At 43.7% G+C, this 25655-nt stretch overlaps 1 protein-coding gene across 8 annotated transcripts in view; it reads left to right on the top strand.

Moving 5' to 3' along the window:
• RAPGEF4 (Rap guanine nucleotide exchange factor 4) overlaps positions 1–25655 on the top strand; it is a 328719-nt gene that overhangs the window by 283249 nt on the left and 19815 nt on the right. For all 8 annotated transcript variants that reach the window (XM_027964849.3, XM_060411105.1, XM_027964848.3 and 5 more), the window contains 9 exons: positions 6364–6514; positions 8226–8314; positions 9027–9057; positions 9275–9353; positions 10794–10940; positions 12988–13085; positions 19263–19388; positions 19790–19968; positions 23144–23234. In XM_027964849.3, coding sequence (XP_027820650.1) covers positions 6364–6514; positions 8226–8314; positions 9027–9057; positions 9275–9353; positions 10794–10940; positions 12988–13085; positions 19263–19388; positions 19790–19968; positions 23144–23234 — 991 coding nt within the window. The remainder of the gene's footprint in view (positions 1–6363; positions 6515–8225; positions 8315–9026; positions 9058–9274; positions 9354–10793; positions 10941–12987; positions 13086–19262; positions 19389–19789; positions 19969–23143; positions 23235–25655) is intronic.

The raw sequence follows: 25655 nt of genomic DNA, 5'->3' as shown, positions 1-25655 counted from the left end.
TAAGTAAATGAGCAGTAAAAAAAAAAAAAAAATACAGAAAAATTACAGGTGCCTGTGGTGAGTAAGATAATAACTAGGTAAAAATATATGAAATAATTATAGTGTTTGAACAGCAGAGCCGGCATGAGGAAAATGACTCAATGGAATATTAAACCTGCTGTTGGCGGGGTAGAAAGGCTCTGTGGCCTTCACCTCTTCTGAGTCCCAGCCCAGATACCTTGTTGAAAGCAGATCCAGTTTGTCCTCATCCATGATTTTGTGATGTCAAAGGAGTTGGTCTGATTCAATGAAGATTTAGTCATTCTAAAAGCCTGTGAGCCTGTAGACTAAGTACCCAATAAGTGAAATATTCTATATAAAAAATATGCCAGAAGTTGGTATTTGTTGTAGACTTAACCTGGTGACATTGAATATAAAGTTATTTAGAATATATCTATGATTTGTATTTAATATCTCAACAAAATGGAATTAAAGATACTTTAGATAGTTTTAAAGAGCTTCCCTTTAAAGAGCGTCCCTTATGGCTCAGTTGGTAAAGAATCTGCCTGCAGTGCAGGATACCTGGGTTCAATTCCTGGGTCCGGAAGATTCCTGGAGAAGAGAAAGGCTACCCACTCTAGTATTCTGGCCTGGAGAATTCCATGAACTGTATAGTCCATGGGGTTGCAAAGAGTCAGACACAACTGAGTGACTTTCAGTTGGGCTTCCCTCATAGCTCAGTTGGTAAAGAATCTGCCTCCAATGCAAGAGACCTTGATTCAATTCCTGGATTGGGAAGATCCACTGGAGAAGGGTATAGGCTACCTAGCCCTTGTAGCTCATCTGGTAAAGAATCCACCTGCAGTGTGAGAGACCTGGGTTCAGTCCCTGGGTTGGGAAGATCCCCTGGAGAAAGGAAAGGCTACCCATTTCAGTATTCTGGCCTGGAGAATTCCATGGACTGTATAGTCCATGGGGTCACAAAGAATCAGATACAACTGAGCAACTTTCACTTTAAAGAGCTGTGGATTGGGGTGGACGGGGGAGGGGAGAAGTATGAAGAAAATAGTATTATATGTAGTAGTCCAAACAGTGTCACTGAATAGTTTAAGGTAAACATTCGAGGCTTTTTATGTTTCGTGTGCCCAGTCCTTTATTAGGAAATGCAGAGATTCACAAAGAGTTTAAGACATGGTTCCTGCTCTTAAGGATTCTGTTTTTTGTATTTGTTTTCATTTTTTTATTTTTGAAGTATAGTTAATTTAAATATTGTTTTAGTTTCAAGTGTAGAGCAAAGTGATTCATATATATATGAATATTCATATATATATGAATCACTTTGCTCTACACTTGAAACTAAAACAATATTTAAATATGTATATATATATATGCTTCCCTGGTAGTTCAGCTGGTAATGAATCTGCCTGCAGTGCAAGAGACTGCTACTCAATTCCTGGGTCAGGAAGATCCCCTGGAGAAGGGATAGGCTACCCACTCCAGTATTCTTGGGCTTCCCTGGTGGCTCAGATGGTAAAGAATACGGCTTCAATGTGGCATGGCAGAACTCCATGGGCAGAGGAGCCTGATGGCCTGCAGTCCATAGGATCGCAAAGAGACACGACTGAAGCAACTTAGCACAGCATGTTTTATATACATATAATCTTTTTCAGTTACTTTTCCATTATAGGTTATTAATAGATGTTGAATATACTTCCCTGTGCTACACAGTAGGTCTCATTTTATATACACACGCACACACACACACACACACACATATATTGGGCTTCCCTGGTGGCTCAGAGGGTAAAGAATCTGTCTGCAATGCGGGAGACCCGGGTTTGATCCCTGGTTCAGGAAGGTCCCCCAGAGAAGGAATGGCAGCCCACTCCAGTATTCTTGCCTGGAGAACTCCACAGACAGAGGAGCCTGGTGAACTACAGTCCATGGGGTCACAACGAGTCGGACATGACTCAGCAACCAACACACACACACACACACACTGCATATACACACACACACATATTAATCCCAAACTCCTAATTTATCTCTCCCCATTCCTCTATCCCCCTTGGTAACCATAAGATTGTTTGCTATGTCTGTGGGTGTGTTTCAATTTTGTATGTAAATCATTTGTATCTTTTTTTTAGATTCCACATGTAAGTGATAATATTTGACTTTCCCTGTCTCACTTCACTTAGCATAATAATCTGTAGGTCCATCCATGTTGCTGAAGGATTCTGATTTAATGCTCTTGGATGTGAATGGTCTTATTACCATAATGAGAAATGTCAAGTTAGGATCTGAATCATCAGTAATTTTAGCGTTTTTCTAAAGCAACAGGCATTGGACAAGAGAAGTGGTTAAAACTATAGCAGAGAGGGTCTATTCAGACCCGAGGGGTCCTGCCTTCCTGGTTCTCGGATCGTGAAGGCTGCAACCATTAAACCTTGGTCTTCTATATGTGCTTTGCCTTCTCTGAGGGCTTTGGGGGATAGGTTCTGTATCTCAGATGGATTTTTCCGTTATCCAACAAAATGCTAAGTCACCTAATTCTGCTGCATAATATATGTTTGGATAAAGAAAGAATAACATTAGACACACAATAACATAGAGAAGTCAACAGAGTACTGGGAAGGGAGGTAAGAACTGAGTTCTCGTTCTAAGAATCCCATTGATAAGTTTCAGAACAATCACTTCACCTCACTCTACATGTTTCTTTGCCTCTAAAATGGAGGAGTTGAAGGAGACAAACATCAGAGGACTTTTACAACTCAGATTCTATGATTCTGTGAATCGTCTGAAATCACCTTAGTATCCGAGTGATGCGTTTGGCCACTTTGACTGTTCTGGCCTTTTCTTAATTGTGTTGAAAGTAACAATTCAGGGAATAATTCCAGAATCTCTTACAGACTTTAACCTAGCACTCTATGAGGTACGAGAATCAGATACCAGAACCATATTATCTTTCTGTGACTCTTTTCCCCATGAATTCGAGTAGCCATATTGCTTCTTACCAGAATCCAGCTGTCATGATATTATGGGTCATGACCTTACTCTTATTCTATACATGTATTTCTTGATAATAAATCATTAGATTATCATGTATTTTATATTCTTTACTAATCTACTCTTGACATAGACATTAGCTAAGTATGTATTTTTAATAGTGTCCTTCATATGTTAAAAATGTGTGTGGTATGCATTAGTAATCCTTTTAAACTGTTATTTGTGCCAGAGAAGACTCAGCTTTTTATTGCACATTAGACTTTCTCCATCAAATGGTTAACACATTATGACTCCAGCTTTAACCACAAAAAGTAATGGTTTTTGCAGCCTTTCTGATGTATGTGAATTTGTGAACAGACTATATTTGAAATGTTACTCTTGTTAGGGTGCATTTTTGACATCATATTGAGACAAGGGCCTGGTGAGATGTTCTTTATTTTTTGATTACTATCTGAAGAGAATATAGTTTTCTCTCTCCACTTGTTTTTTGTAGGAGTTAAATAAAATCTAAAAATCACATAAATGTTCTAAACACCTGGATAGATTGTCATGGGGATAAACAGAAGCCCCAGTACCTCACCTGTAACCATCTAATCAATTACATGTAAAGTCCTGTCTGTGTCCTCTGAGAATCTGGTTCAGCAGACTGTTGATGAATAGAATAGTATGTTGTCTGTGGAGGGGCCAAATCCTTGAGCACATATCAGGATTCAGCTATAAAAGTGCTATTAAATCCCATTCCATCTTAGTAAATAAATACCTGAAAGAGGAAAGGTAGCCTTTGTGAAACAAATCAATGCTTCCTTTTGTTTATTTCCAGAGGCAAACATATATAACTTTCACAAGAAAAAAAGGGAAAGCCTCTTCCTGGATCTTCCAATCCAACTGATTGGATTCAGTCAATTCTAGCTCCAGGAGGCTATGGAGTATACGTGAAGAGTGGCAGGCAGTCAGCCTGCCTTAGTATCAGGTTTCAGGAGTGGACCAGCTAAGTCATCTCTAGAAAGCTAGGAATTCAACAAAAAATTAAGGAAGGGAGAGAGAGGGAAAAGAGAAGAAGAAACCTCTCCTGTTAGGATTTTTGCTTCCCAGATGCAGTTACTCCTAATAATTTCATGAACCCAAGCACTAGTGTGTCATCACTATAGCCACTGTTTGGGCCATGGGGGTGGCGATAATGGAAAGAGCCCTGTCTGGGTTTGTAAGCCCTGCCATTTACTCACTGAACAACCTTGGGCAGAAGTCCTCTCTGACCCTCAGTCTCCTCCTCTGTAAATATTTACCCTTCAGGTTTGTGGAGAGCGTTATACATGATCATGTAAGCACACTGAACATATTTCTTATAAACTGTAATGCTCTACACACATTTGAAGTGTTAAACATGTTAATCCTTCCAGTTGTGTTCTTCTATCTTTTACTGTAGACAAAAGACAGATTTCCCCAGCAAGAGAGAAGACAAGAAGAATCTTTGCCTGACCCACCGAGACAATGACAATTTAGGCATTCTACACTAAGTCCCTCTAGGTTAGCCACAGGCGTGCAGCTGATGTTTCTGGATCCAGTACACAAGTGTTTGTGTTGCTTCCTTGATCCAAGTCAAGGTAACCTAGAAAGTTAGAATTATATCATCTTGCTATCATTTTGATATTTCAAACATTTCAGCCTCATACAAGTAGGAAAGAGTCTCTCTCTCACTGACTTGTAGATGAATGAATACATGGTTTTCAGTCAGCCAAGAATTACCCATTTGGTACCCACCATGTGCCTGACTATACTACAAGGCACTCTAAAAAGTCTTAAAATGTAATGGCCAGCATTACAATTCTTTGGAAAGAAAAACTGAGTTATGTGTGCCTACAAACAAGAGATCAAAGGGTTAATCCGAAAAGAAATAATTTTCACATAAAGTGATCTTTCTTCCCTGTTTTATTGTAAGCTCAAAGAGAATTGTAGCAATACAGGTTGAGCAATTTTCTTTTTTTGTGAATCCCGTGCTCAATTTATGAAAGCCATTTTGCAACCCATTTACATGCAGCAAACTTTTGCTTTAAGATTCTGTCATTTGCCTTGATCATTATTTATAGTCCCTTTAGAAAAGGCCCTTGACTGGTTTAGCTCCCAGGTATAGCACTGCCACGGGACAGTTTTCTATGGTGTCTTTTAAGTCATGCTTGTAAGCTAGGACATGCTCAGTCTTGCAGCCAGGTATGAGGCATGGCGGTATTGTGTAATGGGGACTAAACTAGTTGGAATTCAGGGTCTTGGATTTAAAACCAGTCTTGGATTTAAAACTCACAATGTAATCTTGGTCGTTCACACTCCTTTACTGTCAGTTTGCTAACTTGTAGAAAAAGAACAATGTCTTTCATCACAAGACTATAAAGTAGGGCTTAACTGAGGTACTCTGTGTGCAAGTGCCAGGTGAAAAGAGGAAACTGTTTTATGAATGAGTTGTCTATAATATGAACTACTATAAATCACTGAAAAGGGAATGGTATGTCTAATCTAACATCTTTCTTGATCACATGTTCTGTTCTCCCTACTGTAATCCACAGAAGAATGTCAACTGAGAGCAAGGACCTTCACCAGACACACAGAGTAGACACTCTATCAAGTATCTATTGTATTAATCGGTAAAATTTCCATGTAAGCATCAGTGTGCTAGGCATGGTTCAGAATATAAGAAGAATAATGTATTAACCTAGCCTCAAAGAGTTTATAGTTAGGATGACTAGCCATTAATGCATGAAAAGCCAATGTGAATTAAATTATGGTTCTAAACAAGAGAAAGGATGCATAAAAAGTGTGTCTGAGTCCCTCACCAGAAGACGGATATAGTAGGAAGATTTCCTCATCTTAACGCTCAGTGAGTTTATCATCTTCAGCCTCGCTTAACTTCCCATATACTTTTTATATCAGTCACAGTTCCAGAAGGACCAGAGACCCACTTGTAAGGGTTTAACTGAAGTGCATATAATGAGGGATTATAGAGATGTGTCCAGAATTGTGGGAGCCAAAGAGAGCTGGTCAGGTCCAACAGCAGGAAGCGTTACCACCCACAGAAGTGAAGGCAGTGCAAAGGGCAGGCACGGAATATGATGAGAGCCAAAGACAGGCGCGACAAGAATCCTTATCAACACACAAGTCCAAGTAGAGCCGTGCAAGTCTAATTCTTTGGGCTACTATCAAGGCAAAGTCTGCTGGGTTTGTATGCATTTGGTCCAGAACTTTTAGGCAAGTGGGGCTTTGCTTGAGGGCCCAAGGAAGAAATTCCATCAGTCCAAAAGGCCTTCCTGGAGCTGGGATCTGTCATTCTACCTTTGCTTGTAAAAGTAGTGAAGTGAAATGGCTGGATATTCTTCCTTGACTCCGTGGTACTTACCATGCACAGCCTTCACAAGGTACAGAACAAGAGAAAATGGATTATGCCCTCAACAACAAGAGGCGAGTCATCCGCCTGGTTTTGCAGTGGGCTGCCATGTATGGAGACATCCTACAAGAGGATGACGTGGCCATGGCTTTCCTGGAGGTATGTGGGGATCATCCCTTCCAAGAGTGTGTCTTTGTCCTACAATACAGGGACCACCCACAGGCATGGCAGCTTCCCTAGAGAGAGTGTAAGTGCAAATTCTAGACTTTGTTAACATGTTCATTCATCAGAAAGGTACTATCAGAAAAGTATAAAGAAAAGCATCATCCATTATCCTGCCAGTCTAATTCAGTAACTGGTAGTAGCATTCTGATGCATTTTCATTTAGTTGCTTTCTTTGTTATATTTTCTGTAGTTATAATCAACATAGTACCCATCATTTCACAGGATGCCTTTTCTACTTTATGTAAGGATTTTTCTATGTCAGTAGAGTCTTTCTAATAAAATTTTCTAATGGCCTTTGAGTAGCTATGCCACAGATATATTTATTTCTTCCCATATTGTTGAATATATCATTTCCATTTTTACCTTCCTAGAAAAGCAGTGTAATGAACATTTTTGTACAAATAGGTCTATTTTTGGTTCTATTCCTAGAAGTGGGATTACTAGATCACATGGTGATGTTTTTGAGTACAGTGGAGCAGATAACTTTATTAAAGAATTCTTAGGCCCATGAAGTGGTTCTGAAGGGCCATGATGTACTTTGTAAACACTGATTTAAGCTGAACTTCCTTTTCCTTCCCATGGCTCCAGCCCACGTTACACCAGTGACCTGAGCATTTAATCCTTAACGATTCACTCTGTCCTCAGAAACTGAGATGAGGACCTTACTTCTGTGCAGGCAAAAGGCAACAAACAGTCTGTTTAAGAATGAATTGTCCAAAGGAAACATCCCCACTCACTCCTTTTTAGTCATATCACTTGGCAGGCAGAGAAACGAGGCTGGGAGGAAAGGTGGATGATGAGAGTCCCTCAAGACTATGGAATGAAAAATTTTGAAGATGTAGAGGAATAATAGCCACATGGGTCATTGGGTTATGGCTTCTACCCATTGCTTCGAGTAAAGGACCGTTTTGCAGATGAGTCAGAATGATGGTGATGCTGCTGCTGCCGCAGCTCTCGGCTTCTGCTGGGGAGCCCACTGCCCCTGCACAAAGCAGGGCACGGATACTGCTGTTCAGTGGGTGGAACCATCCCAGACATCAGTGAAGAGTCCTGAGTTAGTGACATAAACTCCACAAAACTTCGGTGCAGTGCTAAAAACCACGGCTATACTTTTACCACCAACAGTTAACAACGACTAGTAGTAAATATTAAATAAACAACAAATACTAAAATAATATTCAAAATAAATATTAAAATTCCCCTGAAAAAAATATTGAGGTGAAAGAAGTGCCCTTAAAGACTATAAAATAACCCATTCCAGAACACTGCGTTGCTTTGCCTTCTGTATAAATATCATATAAACACTTCATTTGCGATTTAAATTTTTTAAATTTGTTTATTGTAGTAGAACACAGCAATCATAAAACTTGCTATTTTAATCATTCTTAAGTGTACAATTCAGTGACATTAATTATACTCACAATGGAACGCATGCATCACTCTCCAGTTTCCAAAATTTTTTTCTCACTTGCCATGTTGAATTTAGACATGCTGTAACATTTTCTTATTTGTCCCTAGTCCATGAAACCATGGTCTGGAGATGCTAGTGAGGCAGATGACATAGGGACATGTCTTTGTTGCTCTTTGCAGAATTACGTACCTTTTGCAGTTCTTGTTAAAAGCCTGTGACCTTTGCCAATTACAGGAGTTTTATGTGTCTGTATCAGATGATGCCCGGATGCTTGCCGCCCTCAAGGAGCAACTGCCTGAGCTGGAGAAGATTGTCAAGCAAATGTAAGGAAGGGCTTGGCTTTGGGGTGAGCTTTCACCAAGTAAGTGTCTGCTGACTCTCAATCACATCATCATCCAAAAAGTCCTTTGTCCCCACAAAGGGTGAAAGCTGATTTGAGTGATGTGGGCCTCAGGCGAGGGGGTGCAGTCAGGCCAGGTGAACAAAAGGGTGGAGATTCTGCTCAGCTGCCTTCTGCACCGGACAGCTGCCCAGAGAAAGCCTGGGGAGCCAGAGATCCTCCTTGGACATCTGACTCAATAAACCTGGGTCCCTTTGGTTCAAGGCAGGGAATCCAACACCACAGTGGTCAGTGGCATTTAAGCAAAGTTTGAAGAGAATTACTTACCTGGGAAATTCACGTTATGCTGCCAAAGCTGTTAATGGTGAATACTTGTGTCCTCTAAGTGGAAACATAGGTTTGCACATGCTGTCCTTTGAGCCACTGATTAAATACTGGCTAACTAGATAGACTTTGAGAGTGAGCAATCCCAGCTTTTAGCCTCACTTAGACCAGGGATCTGCCTGGGACAAAAGCTGATCTCTTAGCTGTCCTCTCTGTGCTTTGGCCTTTTGATATTAAAATAAGGAGGCTCATATTGCCTCCTGAAGGGATGCTGTGATTTCATTTCTAACACAAGATTAAAGTTATATACAAATGAAGCAATTTAATAGTACCAACAGTATTAAATAATGTGCTTTCTCTGTTTCTCGTAGTTCAGAAGATGCAAAGGCTCCACAAAAGAAGGTCAGTGGCAATGGATCAGGATTCTCTAATTGTGCCCTGTAGACTGACAGTTCTCCAGACATAAAACATCACAATATGTGACAGTGATGTCTCTATAAATACAAAATATGTTTTCTTTATTTCTTGACTCTGCTTCTCAGACATGTGTCCTCTGAGTTGCAGACATTCATCTGTCGTCCTCCCCTTATGGCAGCTACTACTGTTATTATTTTTACAGCACAAAGTTCTTTTGCAACAGTTCAACACAGGCGATGAGAGAGCCCAGAAGCGCCAGCCTATCCGTGGCTCTGATGAAGGTGAGATTTCTTTTCCAGCATGTGTAGATTATTTAAAGTCAGAATGAAATCTTCCCTCTGGGCATCACCCCTTGGGCCCCCAGAATAGCTTTTCTTGGCTCTCTGTGCACTCCAGATGGTTTGCTTGGAGGTGCCTTTGGCATTCCAATTATTTTTGTCCTTGAACTTGGTACCTGGAGCCAAGGTGCTTGTCCACACTTCTCTGATTCTGCCTCTACCCCACTGCCACCTTTCCTTGAAGGAGAGAAAGATTATCTCAGGGGCCAGTTGTCAAGGTGGCTGGAGGGTGGTTGGTGTTTTGCAGATGTCTCTCAGAGGTGGCAGAGAAGGCGATGGCACCCACTCCAGCACTCTTGCCTGGAAAATCCCATGGACGGAGGGGCCTGGTGGGCTGCAGTCCATGGGGTTGCTAGGAGTCGGACACGACTGAGCGACTTCACTTTCACTTTTCACTTTCATACACTGGAGAAGGAAATGGCAACCCACTCCAGTGTTCTTGCCTGGAGGATCCCAGGGACAGAGGAGCCTGGTAGGAGGCCATCTATGGGGTCACACAGAGTCGGACACGATTGAAGCGATTTAGCAGCTCAGAGGTGGAGCACCAGGGTCAGCTGCTCACCTGCCGAGCAGGGCTCCCACCCAGGAAGAGTGCCCCCAGCCCTGGCCACTACCTTCTTAGTGCCCATCAGGGAGGCCCAGATGCCAGCTGCTATTGTTTGCTTGGTTAAGATTTCTTTGAAGAGTCACAGCCAAAATAAAATGATCATGCTGCAATCTTCATCTTCAGCCACAGACGAATGTAGTAATTTAGGGGTGCCCCAAACTCAAGAATTCCAGGAGGTGGAATCACTTCCAGGACTTGTGTGTTCAGAGCTGAACGTGTGGATACCACATGCAGATCTACTGAACTGAACACCACCCAAGCCGTGTGCCCAGGCCTCAGAGTACACACACCAGTGGACAAGTGAGCAGGAATCTTAGCAAATGTTCATGACCCCAGGCAGAAGCACTCCTGTCTGCAAGAGTGTTAATGCTGACTCGCCACCACTGAACTAGGTGGTGGGAATCTAGTGATCTGCCTACCACACAACACTCCTGTATTGTGAAAAAGAAACACTCACGGCCAAGGGCAGACCCTGAAAACTTGCCTAAACATGCCTCTCATTCTTTTCCCATGACCTGTGTGTGGGTTTTTCACAACTATCTGTTGTGGGTTTTGTAACTGGGATTGGCAGTCATGAACTGTTCTTAGACCAACGCTAAGGTAATTTTTAGAAGAGGACAAGTGTAGGCATCCATGAGCACAAATAAATACAAGTCATAAGAATGGCAAGGCGATGCAAATTTTGGAGGATACATCCAAATATTTTGCATAGCTTTTGGGTTTTTTTTAAGAACTCCCGAGATCAATTTATCTTATGGTTGCTGTCTTCCCAATAGTTCTGTTTAAAGTCTATTGCTTGGACCACACCTACACAACCATCCGGGTACCAGTGGCCGCCTCGGTGAAGGAAGTCCTCAGCGCAGTTGCCGACAAACTGGGCTCCGGGGAAGGCCTGATCATCGTCAAGATGAGTTCCGGGGGAGGTAAGAGCCTTCTGTAGAGGGGACTATGCCATCAAACAGAACCCTGGCAGGCAGTTAGGGGGGCCCTTTGAAGCTGATCCAAAGGGACAAGTGCTGTGTGTGCTCTCACAAATAACAAAAATGAAGGTGGTTAGAAGTGGGCTGGGCTAGTGTCTTAATATCCTCTATCCAGTAGGTGCCTACTCTGAAGCAGAATGAGATGAAGAGGCAGCTGAAATGAGGTGTCTGGTGTGGATGTCAGCCTGGAGTTTTCCTATAAACCCTAAACAGAAAAGCTTAATGCTATAATAACCTATAATAGGAAAGAATTGAAAATATATATGTGTGTGTGTGTGTCTGTAGAAATACATATATACATATAACTGAATTACTTTGCTATATACCTGAAATAACACAACATGCTTAGTTGTTCATTCATGTCTGACTCTTTGCAACCCCATGGGCTGTAGCCCACCACGGTCCTCTGTCCATGGGATTTCCCAGGCAAGAATACTGGAGTGGGTTGCCATGCCCTTCTCCAGGGGAATCTTCCTGACCCAGGGATCAAATCCTGGTCTCCCGCATTGCAGGCAGATTCTTTACTATCTGAGCTACAAAGGAAGCCCCAAAATAACTCTACACTATAAATCAAATATGCTTCAATTAAGACAAAAAAGAAGTTCAAGGCCTTGGAGCTCTGAGACATGTGGGCCCTAAGAGCACACCTGGCTTTTCTGTCTAAAGGCTATAGGTTTTCATGAGTCTGAAGTTAAAGGTGGTCACAGGCTGGTTCTTTTCGGCTGATGATGTCTCCCTCCTTTCCCAGTAGAAAGGGCAGGAACTCAGCTCACCGACAAAGTGAGGAGTGTTCTCCCCCACAGGATTACCTGACGACTGCCTGCTTTCATCCATCATGAACTTACTGGCCACTACGTGTGGCTGTGACAGGAGGGGAGGTGTATGCAGAGCCTGTGCCTCCAAGTGGCTCAGAGGCTGGCGAGGAGGGAGACAGTAAATAAACTGTCACTGTCCAGGTGACAAGAAGGGTCTGCACGCGTTGCCGTGAGAGGCTGTGGGAGGCTTGCTTGTCCAGCAATGATTTGATACTCACTGGAGGATCCTTCAGGATCCGAGGGAGGCCATTTCTGCCGCATTTAAAGGCAAATTATTCCACTGAAGCAGAATTTTAAAATATATCTTGGCTTCCCAAAATGTCCGCCTCCATTTCTGTTCCTGGTGCACACGACCCAGGTCGTCTGTCTGTCCACCATGAGCGCTCTGGCACCCTCTCGCATAGTTCTCCCGGTGCCTCCTGCACAGCCTTCAGGTTTTCCTGTCGTGGTCTCATGGAGGGCCCCCTCCTTCCTGTCTCTGATTCCCCCTTATCCATCCTTCCCAGCCTCCCTCCCTGCTTTACTGTTGTCTCCTCCTCACTGCTTCCTCTCTGATGCTTTGCCACTGTCTGCATCCCTCACTCTGATCTAAGCTCTTTGGGGACTATTTTTTTTTTTTTTTTTGGTTATCATTCCCTTCTGTATCCTCAGTGTCCAGCATATAGTAAATGCTAAATAAATATCTTTTGTATGAGCTATTTTAAATATAAGAGACTTCATCTAATAATGCAGTTGTCCTCCAAATTAGGGAATGAGTGAAAAAAAATAGTGATAAATTTTACATCAAAAGTCATGTGGGATCTCAGAAAACCCCCTAAGTTTTCTAAAAGTGATACTGTCATCTCCAAAGGGCTGGGCGTTAATTACCATCTAGAAGCAGAACTTGTTTTTTAGACAAGTAGCAGGTGCGGTTTTTGTATGCAGAGCTGGGTAAATGGACCCTCGGGCATTTCCATCCCTGTTTTGGGGTCATTTCTGATGGCATCCTGAGTGTTGTGTGCCTGCGTGATTGCTGTGTCTTTTTCATTCAGTGGATCCCTTCAGTACAGTGTTTTGTGCAGTCACTATGCACGTTCCAGTAATTCACCAAGCTGGCAATTTGTTGGTGTGATTAGGGCAGTACAGCAAATCTCAGATGCATTTAATAGGCAATCTCATGCTTTTTATGTTCACAGAAAAGGTGGTGCTCAAACCTAATGATGTTTCAGTATTTACAACGCTCACCATTAATGGACGTCTGTTTGCTTGCCCGCGAGAGCAATTCGATTCACTGGTAGGTGTGGATGGCCGCCTTGGAGCAGCATCTGCAATCAGAAAAACTTGTCTGGAGCTCAATTTTGCAGTCACATTGAACTCAGTTGCTAAAAAAATTCTTGAATGCTACTTGTCTTTTTCTTTTCTCCGGTCTATTAGGTAAGCCTCAGGTGTTCATTTGAGACGCTCTGAGCTTTAGATTTTCCTTTGTGGAAATTCACCAAGTTGCCCTATGATTGGGGCATAATTCAGCTTTCAGAACTCTTTGTAGTAATTCACCTCCTTGAAACGTCCCCAATGTAAATATTGATATTAAAAAACAGGAACACTTAGAAACCAGGATAGAATAATTTTTTTAAGGCAAGACATTGCGATTTATCCTGCCCCTTAGGGGGATATAGAAATGCATTATGACAGAGCCACTCTATGGTCCAGGGAAAATGCCATTCCCTGAAAGGGCTCTCTCCATCTTGTGTGGGAACTATCAGAGGCCAGCTGTCTTCCCTAAGTCTCCAAAACTCTGTTCACAGCCCCACACAGCTCTCTGAGCAAAGGCTTAATCAACTGTGTAAACGAGTGTGGCCCTCTCGCCTTTATGCTCTGGTGGGGTTCATTTCTGTTTCTCCTTCAATAGTCAGGCATGGAAATGAGTAGCTACTGGAGTATCTTCGAGAGCCTGTGGGGCCAGCTCAGGGGACTATCCTTTTCCATCTGTTAGACACGCAGGGCTTCTTCACTAAGAAAAGTGGGACACAAGCACGATGGCGTGTTGCATTTTGTTGTTGGTTAGTTTCCAAGTCATGTCTGACTCTCTTGTGACCCTATGGACCTGCCAGGATCCTCTGTCCATGGGATTTCCCAGGCAAGGATATTGGAGTAGGTTGCCATTTCCTTCTCTGGGGGTCTTCCCAACCCAGGGATCGAACCTGCGACTCCTGCACTGGCAGATGGGTTCTTTACCACTGAGCCACCAAAGAAGCTGGATTGCATTTTAGGGGGGAGAATTTAACTACATGTGTGATGCATGAATACGTTCAGTTTAATCAGATCAGATATTGTAGGTAAATCAAGATTCCCCTCCTTGGACTTTCTAGAACTTGCTTAGCCTCATTGTGATTCTGACCTTCTGACCTGGGGAGAGCTAGTTTGTGCAGCTGCACAGGTTAAGCAGATTTTGTGACTTCTTGAACTCACCTGGAGAGGAACTTTGCAAAGGGGGCATGAGTTCTCCTGACCTCCCTCACCCACCAGCACTGTCTGATCTGAGTCTGTTCACAGTCCTTTTCATGGATTTTTCATTATCTATATCCACTGCTTTCTGAAAATAAACACATCCCAGTATTGAGAGACTGGGGAGGGAAATGGCATGAATGAGTCATACTACCCTCTCCTGGCAGCAAAAACCAGCAAAAGCCAGTTTAGTTGCAGAGCTGCTGAAGGTGCTGTGTGATGCATTTGCCACTCGGGGCTTGGGCCTCTCCTGCCAGCTGGTTCTTGGCCGCAGTGTCTGATGACATGGTGTACAGATGCAGAATGTGGACCATCTCCAGCTCTCTGTGGGGAAGATACTAACTTTTTAAGCCTCTGTTTATTTGCACACAGTCCTGCAGCCTTACAAGCTCTCAGTCCTTCCTAGCCTTCCATTTTAAGTCATGTGTAATTGCAAGGAGCTTACTTGGCAGCAAGTATCTGGACGTGAACATGCTTGACTTCTTCCCTGCTGGTGCTCGGCCACTCACTGGGCTGCCGGTTATGTCATCATTTCTAAGGAGTGGTCACAAAGCTGTAGGCATGAAGCTCTTTTTCCAGCTTTCTAAAGCCTTAAGGACAGTCCATCCAGGAAGAGTCCTACACAGAATGACTGCAGTACAGAATGTGGGCCAGACCTTTGATCCATCAACACATACTTAATATGAAGTGCCAGCATCTGCGTGACACTGCACCAGTGTCCCAGAGCCTCTGTCCTTACAATAGTCATGGTCAAATTGGGCCATGAAACTAACGCAACCAGCCTGGAACAGAATGAGCCATAGCGCCGAAGTGCTGTCTAGAACTGGTAGTGCCAGCAGTTCGTCCTAGTCGCTTAAGGGCTCAGATTCTACAGCTTTCCTTTCTTGACATTTTAAGCATAAATGTTAGTACAGAGCAACTACAATAAAACCCCACTGTACTGTAATTTGCTTCTACTTTTATCCATTCACTAGCTCCTTAGGTTTTTCTTTGGGGCCTAACCTATATCATTCCAGGTGTGGTGGATGATTCTGGCTCTAACATGGTCTTGAAAATAGATCCATCACGGTCCTTGCAGCCCAGGGAGCTCATAGTGTAGTGTGGGACACCAGAGTGTGGTGGCATCCGGTGAGACAGATGTCATCGCGGAGCCGGGTACAGCGTGTGGGAGCCCGGGGACAGAGGACGCTGGGGTGGCAGCTTGCTTTAAGCCATCTGTCACTGACAATCAGCACTTCCTTTTAATGTCTTTGTTTCCTCATCAGGACAATGGGAGCATAAGAGTGCTATTCTCCTAATCGCCCCATCCAAGCTTAACAGAGAAATCAGCTCGGAAAAAGAGCAAAGTCAAGTCTATAGGAGTTCTTTGCCTCTGTGTGGGCACTTTTCAGATCTGTCTGTGTAATGTAGACCCTACATAGGTTCTTCTGTGCTTCATCTGTAGGAAATTTCCACAGAGATATCTAGAAGAAAATGGTCCAGGAATCTGCTTCCTATGGGGCCAGCATGTAATTTCCCCCTTCAGATGGAGGAACCCTCTGTACTGCTCAGATTGCCTCCCTGGTGGCTCACGGAGGGAAGCAGTCAGCCTGCCCTTTGCTTGGTGAGCCCTGTTCACTCATAAAAAGTAGAGATTCAACAGGAGTTTCTGTTTCTCTCAAAAGGGATTCAGGATGATGTTCTAGCATCCATGACTGAAAATATTCTATGGTACCTTCCCTGTTGTTGTTCAGTCGCTCAGTTGTGTCCGAATCTTTGCAACCCCATGGACTGCAGCACACCAGGCTTCCCTGTCCTTCACCATCTCCCAGAGTTTGCTCAAATTCATGTCCGTTGAGTTAGTCCTGCCATCCAACCATCTCATTCTCTGTCACCCCCTTCTCCTCCTGCCTTCAATCTTTCCCAGCATAAGGGTCTTTTCCAATTAAGTCAGTTCTTCGAATCAGGTGGCCAAAGTATTGGAGCTTCAGCACCAGTCCTTCCAATGAATATTCAGTATTGATTTCCTTTAGGATTGACTGGTTTGATCTCCTTGCAGTCCAAGGGACTCTCAAGAATCTTCTCCAGCACCACAGTCTGAAGGCATCAATTCTTTGGCGCTCAGCCATCTTCCCTGTAGTTGGGCTAATTTATCCCCTCTGTGAAAGCCATAAGACCTCAAGGGAAAGAAATGAGGACTCAGCGGAGGAAAGAGCAAACCTAAGGAATAGAGGACAGGTCCACAGCAGAGCAAACAGGCAAGAGGGAAGGCAGGATGTGGACAGTCAGCCAGAGCCTGAGACAGTCCCCCTGCTGAGCATGTAAGAGCTTCCTGACATTCCTACCTGGGACCTAACCTGCTTGAAACCATACTGCTTGTTTCCATAAACTACTTGCCCATTAGCTTCAAGTCAGTCCCCTAAGCTTCAAACCTTTGGAATAATGATTCTCCTTCCATGTTCTGTGCCCTGCTCTTCCGGCCCTAGAGTGAATCAGCAACAACAGTGTTTGGCTCGTGCACACAGGAGCTGCGCTCCTCACTCTTCCTTGCCTCTGCATTGGTGCAGCACAGCTGGGAAGGCGGGGGCCCCCTCTGTGCTGGGCGCGTGCTCACATGCCACACTTAAATTATTCCCATCCTGTTCTCTTAACAAGCCTAGGTACTAGGTGGTGGTGGTGGTGGTGAAGTCACTAAGTCATGTCTGACTCTTAACGGCCCCATGGACTACAGCATGCCAGGCCTCCCTGTCCTTCACTATCATCTGGAGTTTGCTCAGACTCATGTCCATTGAGTCAGTGGTACATTCAACCATCTCATCTTCCATTGTCCCCTCTCTCCTCCTGCCCTCAATCTTTCCCAGATCAGGGTCTTTTCCAATGAGTTAGCTCTTAGCATTAGATGGCCACGGTATTGACACTTTAGCTTCAGCATTAATCCTTACAATGAATATTCAGGGTTGATTTCCTTGCTACCCAGGGGACCCTCAGGAGTCTTCTCCAGCACCACAGTTTAAAAGCTCCAGCACCAACTCTTTGGTGCTCAACCTTCTTTCTGGTCCAGCTCTCACATCCATACATGACTACTGGAAAAACCATAGCTTTAACTAAATGGACCTTTGCCAGAAAAGTGATGACTCTGCTTTTGTCTAGGTTTGTCATAGCTTTTCTTCCAAGTAGTAAGCATCTTTTAGTTTTATGACTGTAGTCGCCGACCATCCACAGTGATTTTGGAGCCCAAGAAAGTAATACCTGTCACTGTTCCTACTCTTTCCCCATCTGTTTCCCATGAAGTGATGGGACCGGATGCCATGATCTAGTTTTTTTTTTTTTTTTTTTCATGATCTAGTTTTTTGAATGTTGAGTTTTAAGCCAGCTTTTTCACTCTCCTCTTTTACCCTCATCAAGAGACTCTTTAGTTCCTCTTCACTTTCTGCCATTAGAGTGGTATCTAGGTACTAGGTTAGTGGGTCCCCAACTCATAAGAGCTAAAAACAGTCAGCAGATTAGGGGATCATCCAAGTCTATGTAACTAGAGTGGGGTTTACATTCAGGATCTGCTGCTCTCTGAAACGGGCACTAACCTGCTCTATTACAAAACCCTAATTCCTAGGGAGCGCTCCAAGGCTTGCTAACATGGTCCATTCTGTTCCCCTGAACTCTCTGGTCCTGCCAAGCAAGTCACATCCCCACCTTCATGCCTCTGCTGCCTTCCTCCAACCTACGACCCACCGTCCCGGATACTCAGGGAAAACTTTGCCCTTCTAAACCTGCCCAGTTTCATCTTTTAAAGCCCAGCTTCTTTTTCTAAGAACCTCTTAAGGCTACATATTCATTCCAAATGCCCACTACCTCTCAAAAGCCCATTCATGTTTCCTCACCTGTTTTTCCATATATCTGGGAGTCAGGTGTTTGTTGATGCTTCTGTCTGTCCCCTTATACATACACGCAAACAAATGGCAACAGCTGATTCTTTATTGACACGCAGTGCTGTATTCACAGGTCAGAGCTGATTCCTCTGTTCAACTGCAAACTTTCAAATGCCCAGAAAGCAGCAGGCACTTAGAGAATGTCAAGGTTATGGGTGATGATGACAATGATGAATGATAATAGAGTGTGAACAATATTAGTACTTCCAACCTAAATACTGGATATCCAAATACGTTTTGTGTCATGCTGGGGAAACTATCTTTTAATTCACGTGACTTTTAGAACTTTAAACTGTTATTGTAGATCAATGGGTATGAATATAAGTAAAGCTTCTAGTATATGCAAATCATTCATTTTATTAAGGAAAAGCACCCTAACTCATTTCTCATTAAGTAAAAATGAAGTATATAAATTGGATGGAAAATTTTGACCAAGGGTCTTCCAGAAAGTAGCGGAATTTAGTGTTCTGATGCCTAGGTCCACACACCATGACCATGTGACTATCATTGCTAGCTCTGCGTCTCTCAGAAAGTGGAGGAACTGAACATCACACATAATCCCATGCAGTCACAGAGCCTTCTTTCACCTAGTAGTCCCAGGTGGTGTATTGTGAGAGGTGGAGATACAGCAGCTCTGCCACTGAACCAACCCCTGCCATAGTAAGTAGCTAAACACCCAAACCACGATGCTAGTACCTGCTTTGGAACAGCCTCAGTGGGAAACAGAACTTCTTGCATGTTTGCCAGGGAAAAGGAACTGTTTCCAGGGAGCTCCCAGGCCCACGCAGAAGAGAACCTCCACAGGTCAGTTGTCACTGAATCTTATTTGCCATGGTCCATGTTTTTCAGTCAGTGGAATTGATTAGAGTGATAATGGTTACTATAAAAACGCATGGAGGCAAGTGAGCATTAAGAGCAAAGGCTTTTTTTCTCCTCTGGGTAAAATCAAAGTTTCAAGGTATTCCTTAAAGCATCTTCAGAATCCTCTCCCCTCCAAGTCCTAACAGCATTCAGCTTGTCTGTTTTGAGATTCTGATATATTTTCATATTATTATTCATAGACTCCCTTGCCAGAACAGGAGGGCCCAACCGTTGGAACAATGGGAACTTTCGAACTGATGAGCTCCAAAGATTTGGCCTACCAGATGACAATTTATGATTGGGAGCTCTTCAACTGTGTGCATGAGGTAAGGTGCTCCATTGAGAGCATGGCAGTTCTGGGTGTTGCCTGCAAATGTGAATATATGCTGCAATGTTAAAGCCATGTGAGAGGTTGTTTTTTTTGCAAAATATTAAGTATATTAATAAAGCCTGTTATGAAGCCTTTGAGAGTAAAGAAAAATCTTTACGATTTGCAATAAGCTCTGTCTTCCTGCGTATATTAAGCCAATAGCACCTAGTTTATAGTTCCAGTATTCGACAGGCCTCACTGAGCCCTTGAGGTCTTCAAATTGAAGTTCACGTTGAATCCCAATCAGTGATTGTGTTCCTGTTTGCTGACCAGTGTCAATTTGCCATGTCAAATGGAGGAGCAAGCTGGTGTTTTGACTTAAAAACAAAGATGTGACACTGTTCTCCTTTCTTCTAGCTGGAGCTAATCTATCACACATTTGGAAGGCATCATTTTAAAAAGACCACAGCAAACTTGGATTTGTTCCTGAGGAGGTTTAATGAAATTCAGTTTTGGGTTGTCACTGAGATTTGCCTTTGTTCTCAGCCTAGCAAGCGTGTTCAGCTCTTAAAAAAATTTATTAAGATCGCAGCCCAGTAAGTATTCACTTGGGGAGGGAAAAACATTTGAGCTGTGGCTTCATTTTGTCCCCTTAGATTACACCTTAAAAAGCAAAGTGAGATATTAAATCTGTTTATGCATCAGGTGACTCAGATGGTAAAGAATATGTCTGCAATGCAGGAGAGCCAGGTTTGATCCCTGGGTCAGGAAGATCCCTTGGGGAAGGAAATGGCAACCCACTCCAGTATTCTCACCTAGAGAATTCCATGGACAGAGGAGTCTGGTGGGCTACAGTCCATGGGGTCACAAAGAGTCTGGGGACACGACTGAGCAACTAACACACCAACCACAGAGACTTAAGAATTACTGAACTCTTGTGAGAACTGTGCTTTGTCTAGCTTTTGTAATATTGACATCCTACAGGGCTGATGCTCAGGTTAAAATCATGACCTCTTTTTGCTCTGAACTACTGAGACTGCGTGCCTCCTTCAGTTTCAAGGCTCTGTCAGCAAAGTTCTGCTGCAAAAGTTCTGTTTTAAAGGCTGGGCGAGTCGAGGTCTAACTTGACACGTTCTTGCCAGTAGAGGGCAGTGGGAACATGCGTGTAAAACCGTGCTTCCAACTCAGCCGGGATAAAATCCATAAAATGCATAAAGACGAGCTAACCTGGCCCATGAAAATCATCTCCATAAACATCAGAAAAAGCAAGCGTCTTATAAATATTCTATTTAACAGCACTTCGTGGGAAACAATTTATTTACTACAGGGGCCAGTTAGATTTCTCCCTGACATGAATTTAATCTTCTCCTGCTATTTAGATATGCCTGACAACCTCCTGTTTACTTCCATGTTTTTGGTATCACCACAGTGCTAAAAATAAAATGCTAAATGCAGCTTGTGGCTGGGAGACGTCTTTCCTTTCTAAAAGCAGGGAGCTCTAGCCTAGGAAGGTGGGGAGCACAAGTGACCCCAGCTGGGCAGTTTGCTTGAGCCAAAAAGTTTAGATCCCATACAGAGTCTAATTTCCAGAGCTAAACAAAGAAGCAACCGCTGCTTGACATTTCTCACATGCCAGCTTGCCAAGTGCCTTGAATTATTTTGCCAAAAATTTGGGAGTTCTGCGGGATATCCAAAGCCCTTAGATTCAAATGCTGGTATCTCTTAATTTGGAAAAAAAAAAATGCCTTTTGAAAGAAAGATTGGGTAAAATGTTGCTTATGAATTTCTGGTTCGGAGTGCAGCCACTTTCCCAGGAGCCTTGAATCGGCTGATTGCGGGGGTCAGATGTCTCTATCTGGAAGGAGATGACTGTGGAAGCTGTGACAGTGTGTGCTTCCCTGCTCTCTAGGGCACCTCCTCTCCTCGCCTTAGCCTGGCAGGGCCGCGTGCACCGAGGGAGGAGAGAAGAAGTCTGCACACAGACATGGAAATGGAAAACCTGTAGGGGCCTGATGCTGCTGTTTTACAGAGCAGCACAGGAGAGCCTTTCAGGAACTAGGGAATTTTATCTTTTTTGTTTGTTTGTTTAGTGTTTTTGTCTTTCTTATCTCCCTCTTCCTTCTGATTATGGGTGAATTTAGCCTTCAGGATAAATTGGCTTATATTATTTAAACGTTATTTAAGCTGCACTATCCCGCACAGTAGAACTCTTCACACAATCCCCCTGGAGAAGACTTAGATTCAGAAACCAGGATCCTCACGCATGAGATGTAAACCTCGTGGCAGGAAGTATGTTTCGCGTGGTATTTTTGGAGAACTTCCATATATTCTGTTCAAGCTCTTTGACCTGCCCAGAACTTTGTGAAGTTGGGGGTCCAAATGTTATCTTTGCCTTTTCCAGGTGAGGGAGACTGAGGCAGAGAGAAATTTTGTGACTTACCTAGGGTGATCAAGTGACCAGAGCAGTGAGCACAAAAGCAGTCCTGCATGTCCTTTCATGCGCACACAGAGAGGACAAAGGCCAGCCGTGTCCATGACCCTCCTCGCCACCTTCAGCCTGGGGTCTCTGAAGTTGCTCTCAGCCCCTGACCACCCCTGCACACATAAAGCCCCACCGCTTCCCCAGCACTGCGAGAGACATGCCATAGCTTCTCTAAATCTGTTTTCCCATTCCACACAGGCCATTTATGAAGCACTCTGCAAGGAGAACACAGGGAGCAAATGCAGCAATTTAATTAGCCTCTTGCAAAAATGCTAATCCAAACAAGATTTAATTACGATGTAGTCAACTTAGATAACCATACTGATTTGTGGTAAAGGATTTGTGCTCATTGCAAAATGAATTCTTCTTTCCCTTTGCAAGGAGCGGGTATGAAGAAGTTCAAGATTCCTTTTTTTTTCTTCTCAAGTTAAACCAAGTACCTAGACTAAATGTTGCATTTTGATAAGAACCTTTGGTCTTGTTCCAAAAGATTCTTATTCACAAATATATATTCATAAAAGCTAATAATGATGTAAGTACAGATTCAAAATGATCGGCTTCATCAACATTGAAAAATTACAGAAAAAATAAGGTTATTTTTCGGTCAGTTGTTTAGGTTATTAGCTGTGTGTGACTGTGTTCAGTCATGTCCAACTCTGCAATCCCAGGCTTTCAGGTTCCTCTGTTCATGGAATTTTCCAGGCAAGAATACTGGAGTGGGTTGCCATTTCCTTCTCCAGGGTATAGTCCTGACCCAGGGATTGAACCCAGGTCTCCTGCACTGGAGGGATCATGATTTATAAATTGATATTGTTCAACAGATTAGAAGCATTACATGGCAGCTGGAAGCCCTGGCGGCTGCAGCAGCATCATTTCCTTATTTCCCTCTCTTGCTACCAGAGCCTGAGATGTCCAGCATTGACCTGGAATTCTCCAACGACATTTTGCTGTGTCTCTTCCTAGCCTGTGAGATGTTTTCCTCCAGATCCACAGGGCTTTTAGCAAGCTTTGGGATTATAATAACAATGCCTAGTGTAGGTGTCTTGAAATTCCTTCTCAAAACCTGAACCTAGATGGCTAAAATTATCACCTTTCTAATATTACAGCAAAAAAAATCAAACAGCAGAACACGGTTACCCAAGTGGAACCTAAAGCATTAAATCTATCAGTGCCTGTTCTCGTAAAGGAGTCCTGACGACTATTAAATGACCATCAGAAAATAGAACTCTAATTTGATTATCTCTCTCAAAAGTGGCATTTTACTACAACATGTGCCTCTTGTGTTTCAGCTGTAAGGAGTACAAAAATCTGAATTCCTTTTTCGCCATCGTCATGGGACTAAGTAATGTAGCTGTGAGCCGCCTGGCACTAACGTGGGAGGTAAGCATCAGCAGAGACCCAGCTGTGACTTTTGCCTTAAGAACAAAAACAGAAGCTCACCAGTGAGCTCTTTTTAACAGAAGTATCACTCACACTGATATAACAGTGGAAAAGGTGGGACACTTTGAGGGAGGTGACCTGTCTCCTTTTGCCTCGGAGAGTGAATTTTAATTTTTTTTTCTTCAGAGAGTGAATTTTAAAAGGCATTGTCCGATGCACTGGGGAGGAAAAAAGGGGAGGTCTGAGCTTCTTGCTGTATACAATATAAATAATAATAAGTCTAGTTCCTAGGTATAGCTGGAATCAACAGCATTGCTTGCTTAACTTCAGAGGCCTTGCTCACAGATCCTGTTCTTCTCTGGTGTCTGCCTCTTGCTTTTGAAATAAGCTGTATCTGTAATTAAGTGAGGACAGAAGGTCCATTTTTATCCAAGTAGTCATCTTGCTCCTGGGAGAATTAGCCAGAAGGCCAACTGTTTGGCCCAGCTGAGGACCACGTATCTCCTAACTACCTGGCAGACCTTTGTGGGTAGGAAGGAACAACAGTTGGCTAGAATTCAGTTTGGTGCAAAAGTTTAGCAGGTGTGTGGTGAATTTCTATGGCAAATACAATGAATGTTTTGTTGACAGTTGGTTATTCGTGCTAGAGAAGAGCTTCGTTCTTCATTAGCTAAGTACTCAAAATATGCCTGACTCTTTACATGTGGTATATAGTCAAAGAAATACTAATCTCTTACAGAACATAGACACAAAAATAGGCTCTTACTAAAAATAGAAAAAGTATATGTAAGTGGGACACAAAAAGAGGGCAAGGAGTAGATGAGAGAGACTTAACTTGCAAGGATGCTTTAAAAAAGTACCGAAGTCAGCTGTTTGCATCTCTAAATGTTTTCCTTGAAACATTTTCCTCCCCACTTCCCTCTTGAATCTGTTTTCTCCCCTCTGTCCCGCCTCTGCATTTCCACTGTTTATAGAACAGGTCCTTACAGGTCCTTCTGTCTTGGGTTTCTCTGAAAATTCCAGGCAGATGCAGCACACAGCAGCTCATCTCCCGAATATAGGAATGAGGGAATTGGTGAGGCCCGTGTTCCACACATCCCGGGCATCTTCCAGCTAGTGAAAGTTAATGCTGCCAAGAAATCTGATCCGTGAAGCCAGGGTGCAAGCCTCTGCTCTTGGAATCTTTGGAAATCTAGGGTAACCTCTCAGAGAGTCTGCTTTCCTTTACCTGTTTAAAGCATTTAATCCTCTTGCAGAGTCCAAATGATTTGGTTGGGAAAATCAAAGAAGGTATGAAGGCTTATGGGGGTCGGGGAAGGCCAGGTCAAGGTACACATAATAGGAGCTAGACCTTAAGGCTGTAGCATGGAGGAACACTCTCAGAGTCCCCTTTCATGTGGTCTAAAGAGAAAAACAGGAGGCCGCTTGGGGTTGAGGGGAACGGGATGCAGGCAGCCAAGAAAGGGAGTTTCATCATCTAGTCCTTCATTCCACAGGGAGAGGCAGACACACCTCAGTCTGTGAGCTTGTGTTCCCATCTTTGCATGTTGCTGCAAAAAGGAGAGCCCCCCTCGCATCGTGTATAAGCCTTTATCTGTTAAGGTGAAATGGAGTTGGGTCATTCTGCAGGGAGAGCTCTCATTCCCAAGCATCTCTGATTTGGGTTCATCTTCCTGGCCTTGCCGACCCCCTCCCACGTGCTTCCCACACCACAGCAGTGAGCAGCAGCAGCAGCCTGCGGGACAGCGCCTGCCCTCCAGGAACTAGAGAGCAGGTGTGAGGCAGTCAGTGAAACAAAACAGAAAATGGAGCGAAAGCACAGGGCACAGGGGATGCTTCCACAGAGAGGGGAAGACTCATCGGAGATAAAGCCAGTGGGAGTGAGGACCCAGAGCCGAGGTTCTCGGCCCCAGTAGTAATGACTTTGGGCAGGATCATTCTTTCCTGTATGCATGAGGGTGGAGGGGCCTGTCCTGTGCCACGGAGGAGGCTAAGCAGCATGCACGGCCTCAACCTACTATATAACCAGGAGCACCTCTCCCTCCACCCACCCCAGTTTTGGCATCAGGAAAGGTCTGCAGACATTACCAAATGAGGGTGAGTAAAAGTTGACTCCACCTGAGAAGCCCTGCTCTGGAAGCATGGGGTGTGGATTTTGTTGCTGTTGTTCAATCACTAAGTCGTGTCCAACTCTGCGACCCTGTGGACTGTAGCCCACCAGGCTTCTCTGTCCATAGAATCCTCCAGGCAAGAATACGGAGTGGGTAGCCATTTCCTTCTCCAGGGATCTTCCCAACCCAGGGATTGAACCTATGTCTCCCGCATTGGCAGGCAGACTCTTTACTACTGAGTCGCCAGGGAAGCCCATAGGGTATGCATAGATGATAGTATAGGGAGACACAAGTTTTATTCCCATGTGCA

This window comes from Ovis aries, chromosome 2 (assembly GCF_016772045.2).
Source record: "Ovis aries strain OAR_USU_Benz2616 breed Rambouillet chromosome 2, ARS-UI_Ramb_v3.0, whole genome shotgun sequence".
Lineage (NCBI taxonomy): Eukaryota > Metazoa > Chordata > Mammalia > Artiodactyla > Bovidae > Ovis > Ovis aries.
This window is presented reverse-complemented; position numbering and strand designations above follow the sequence as displayed.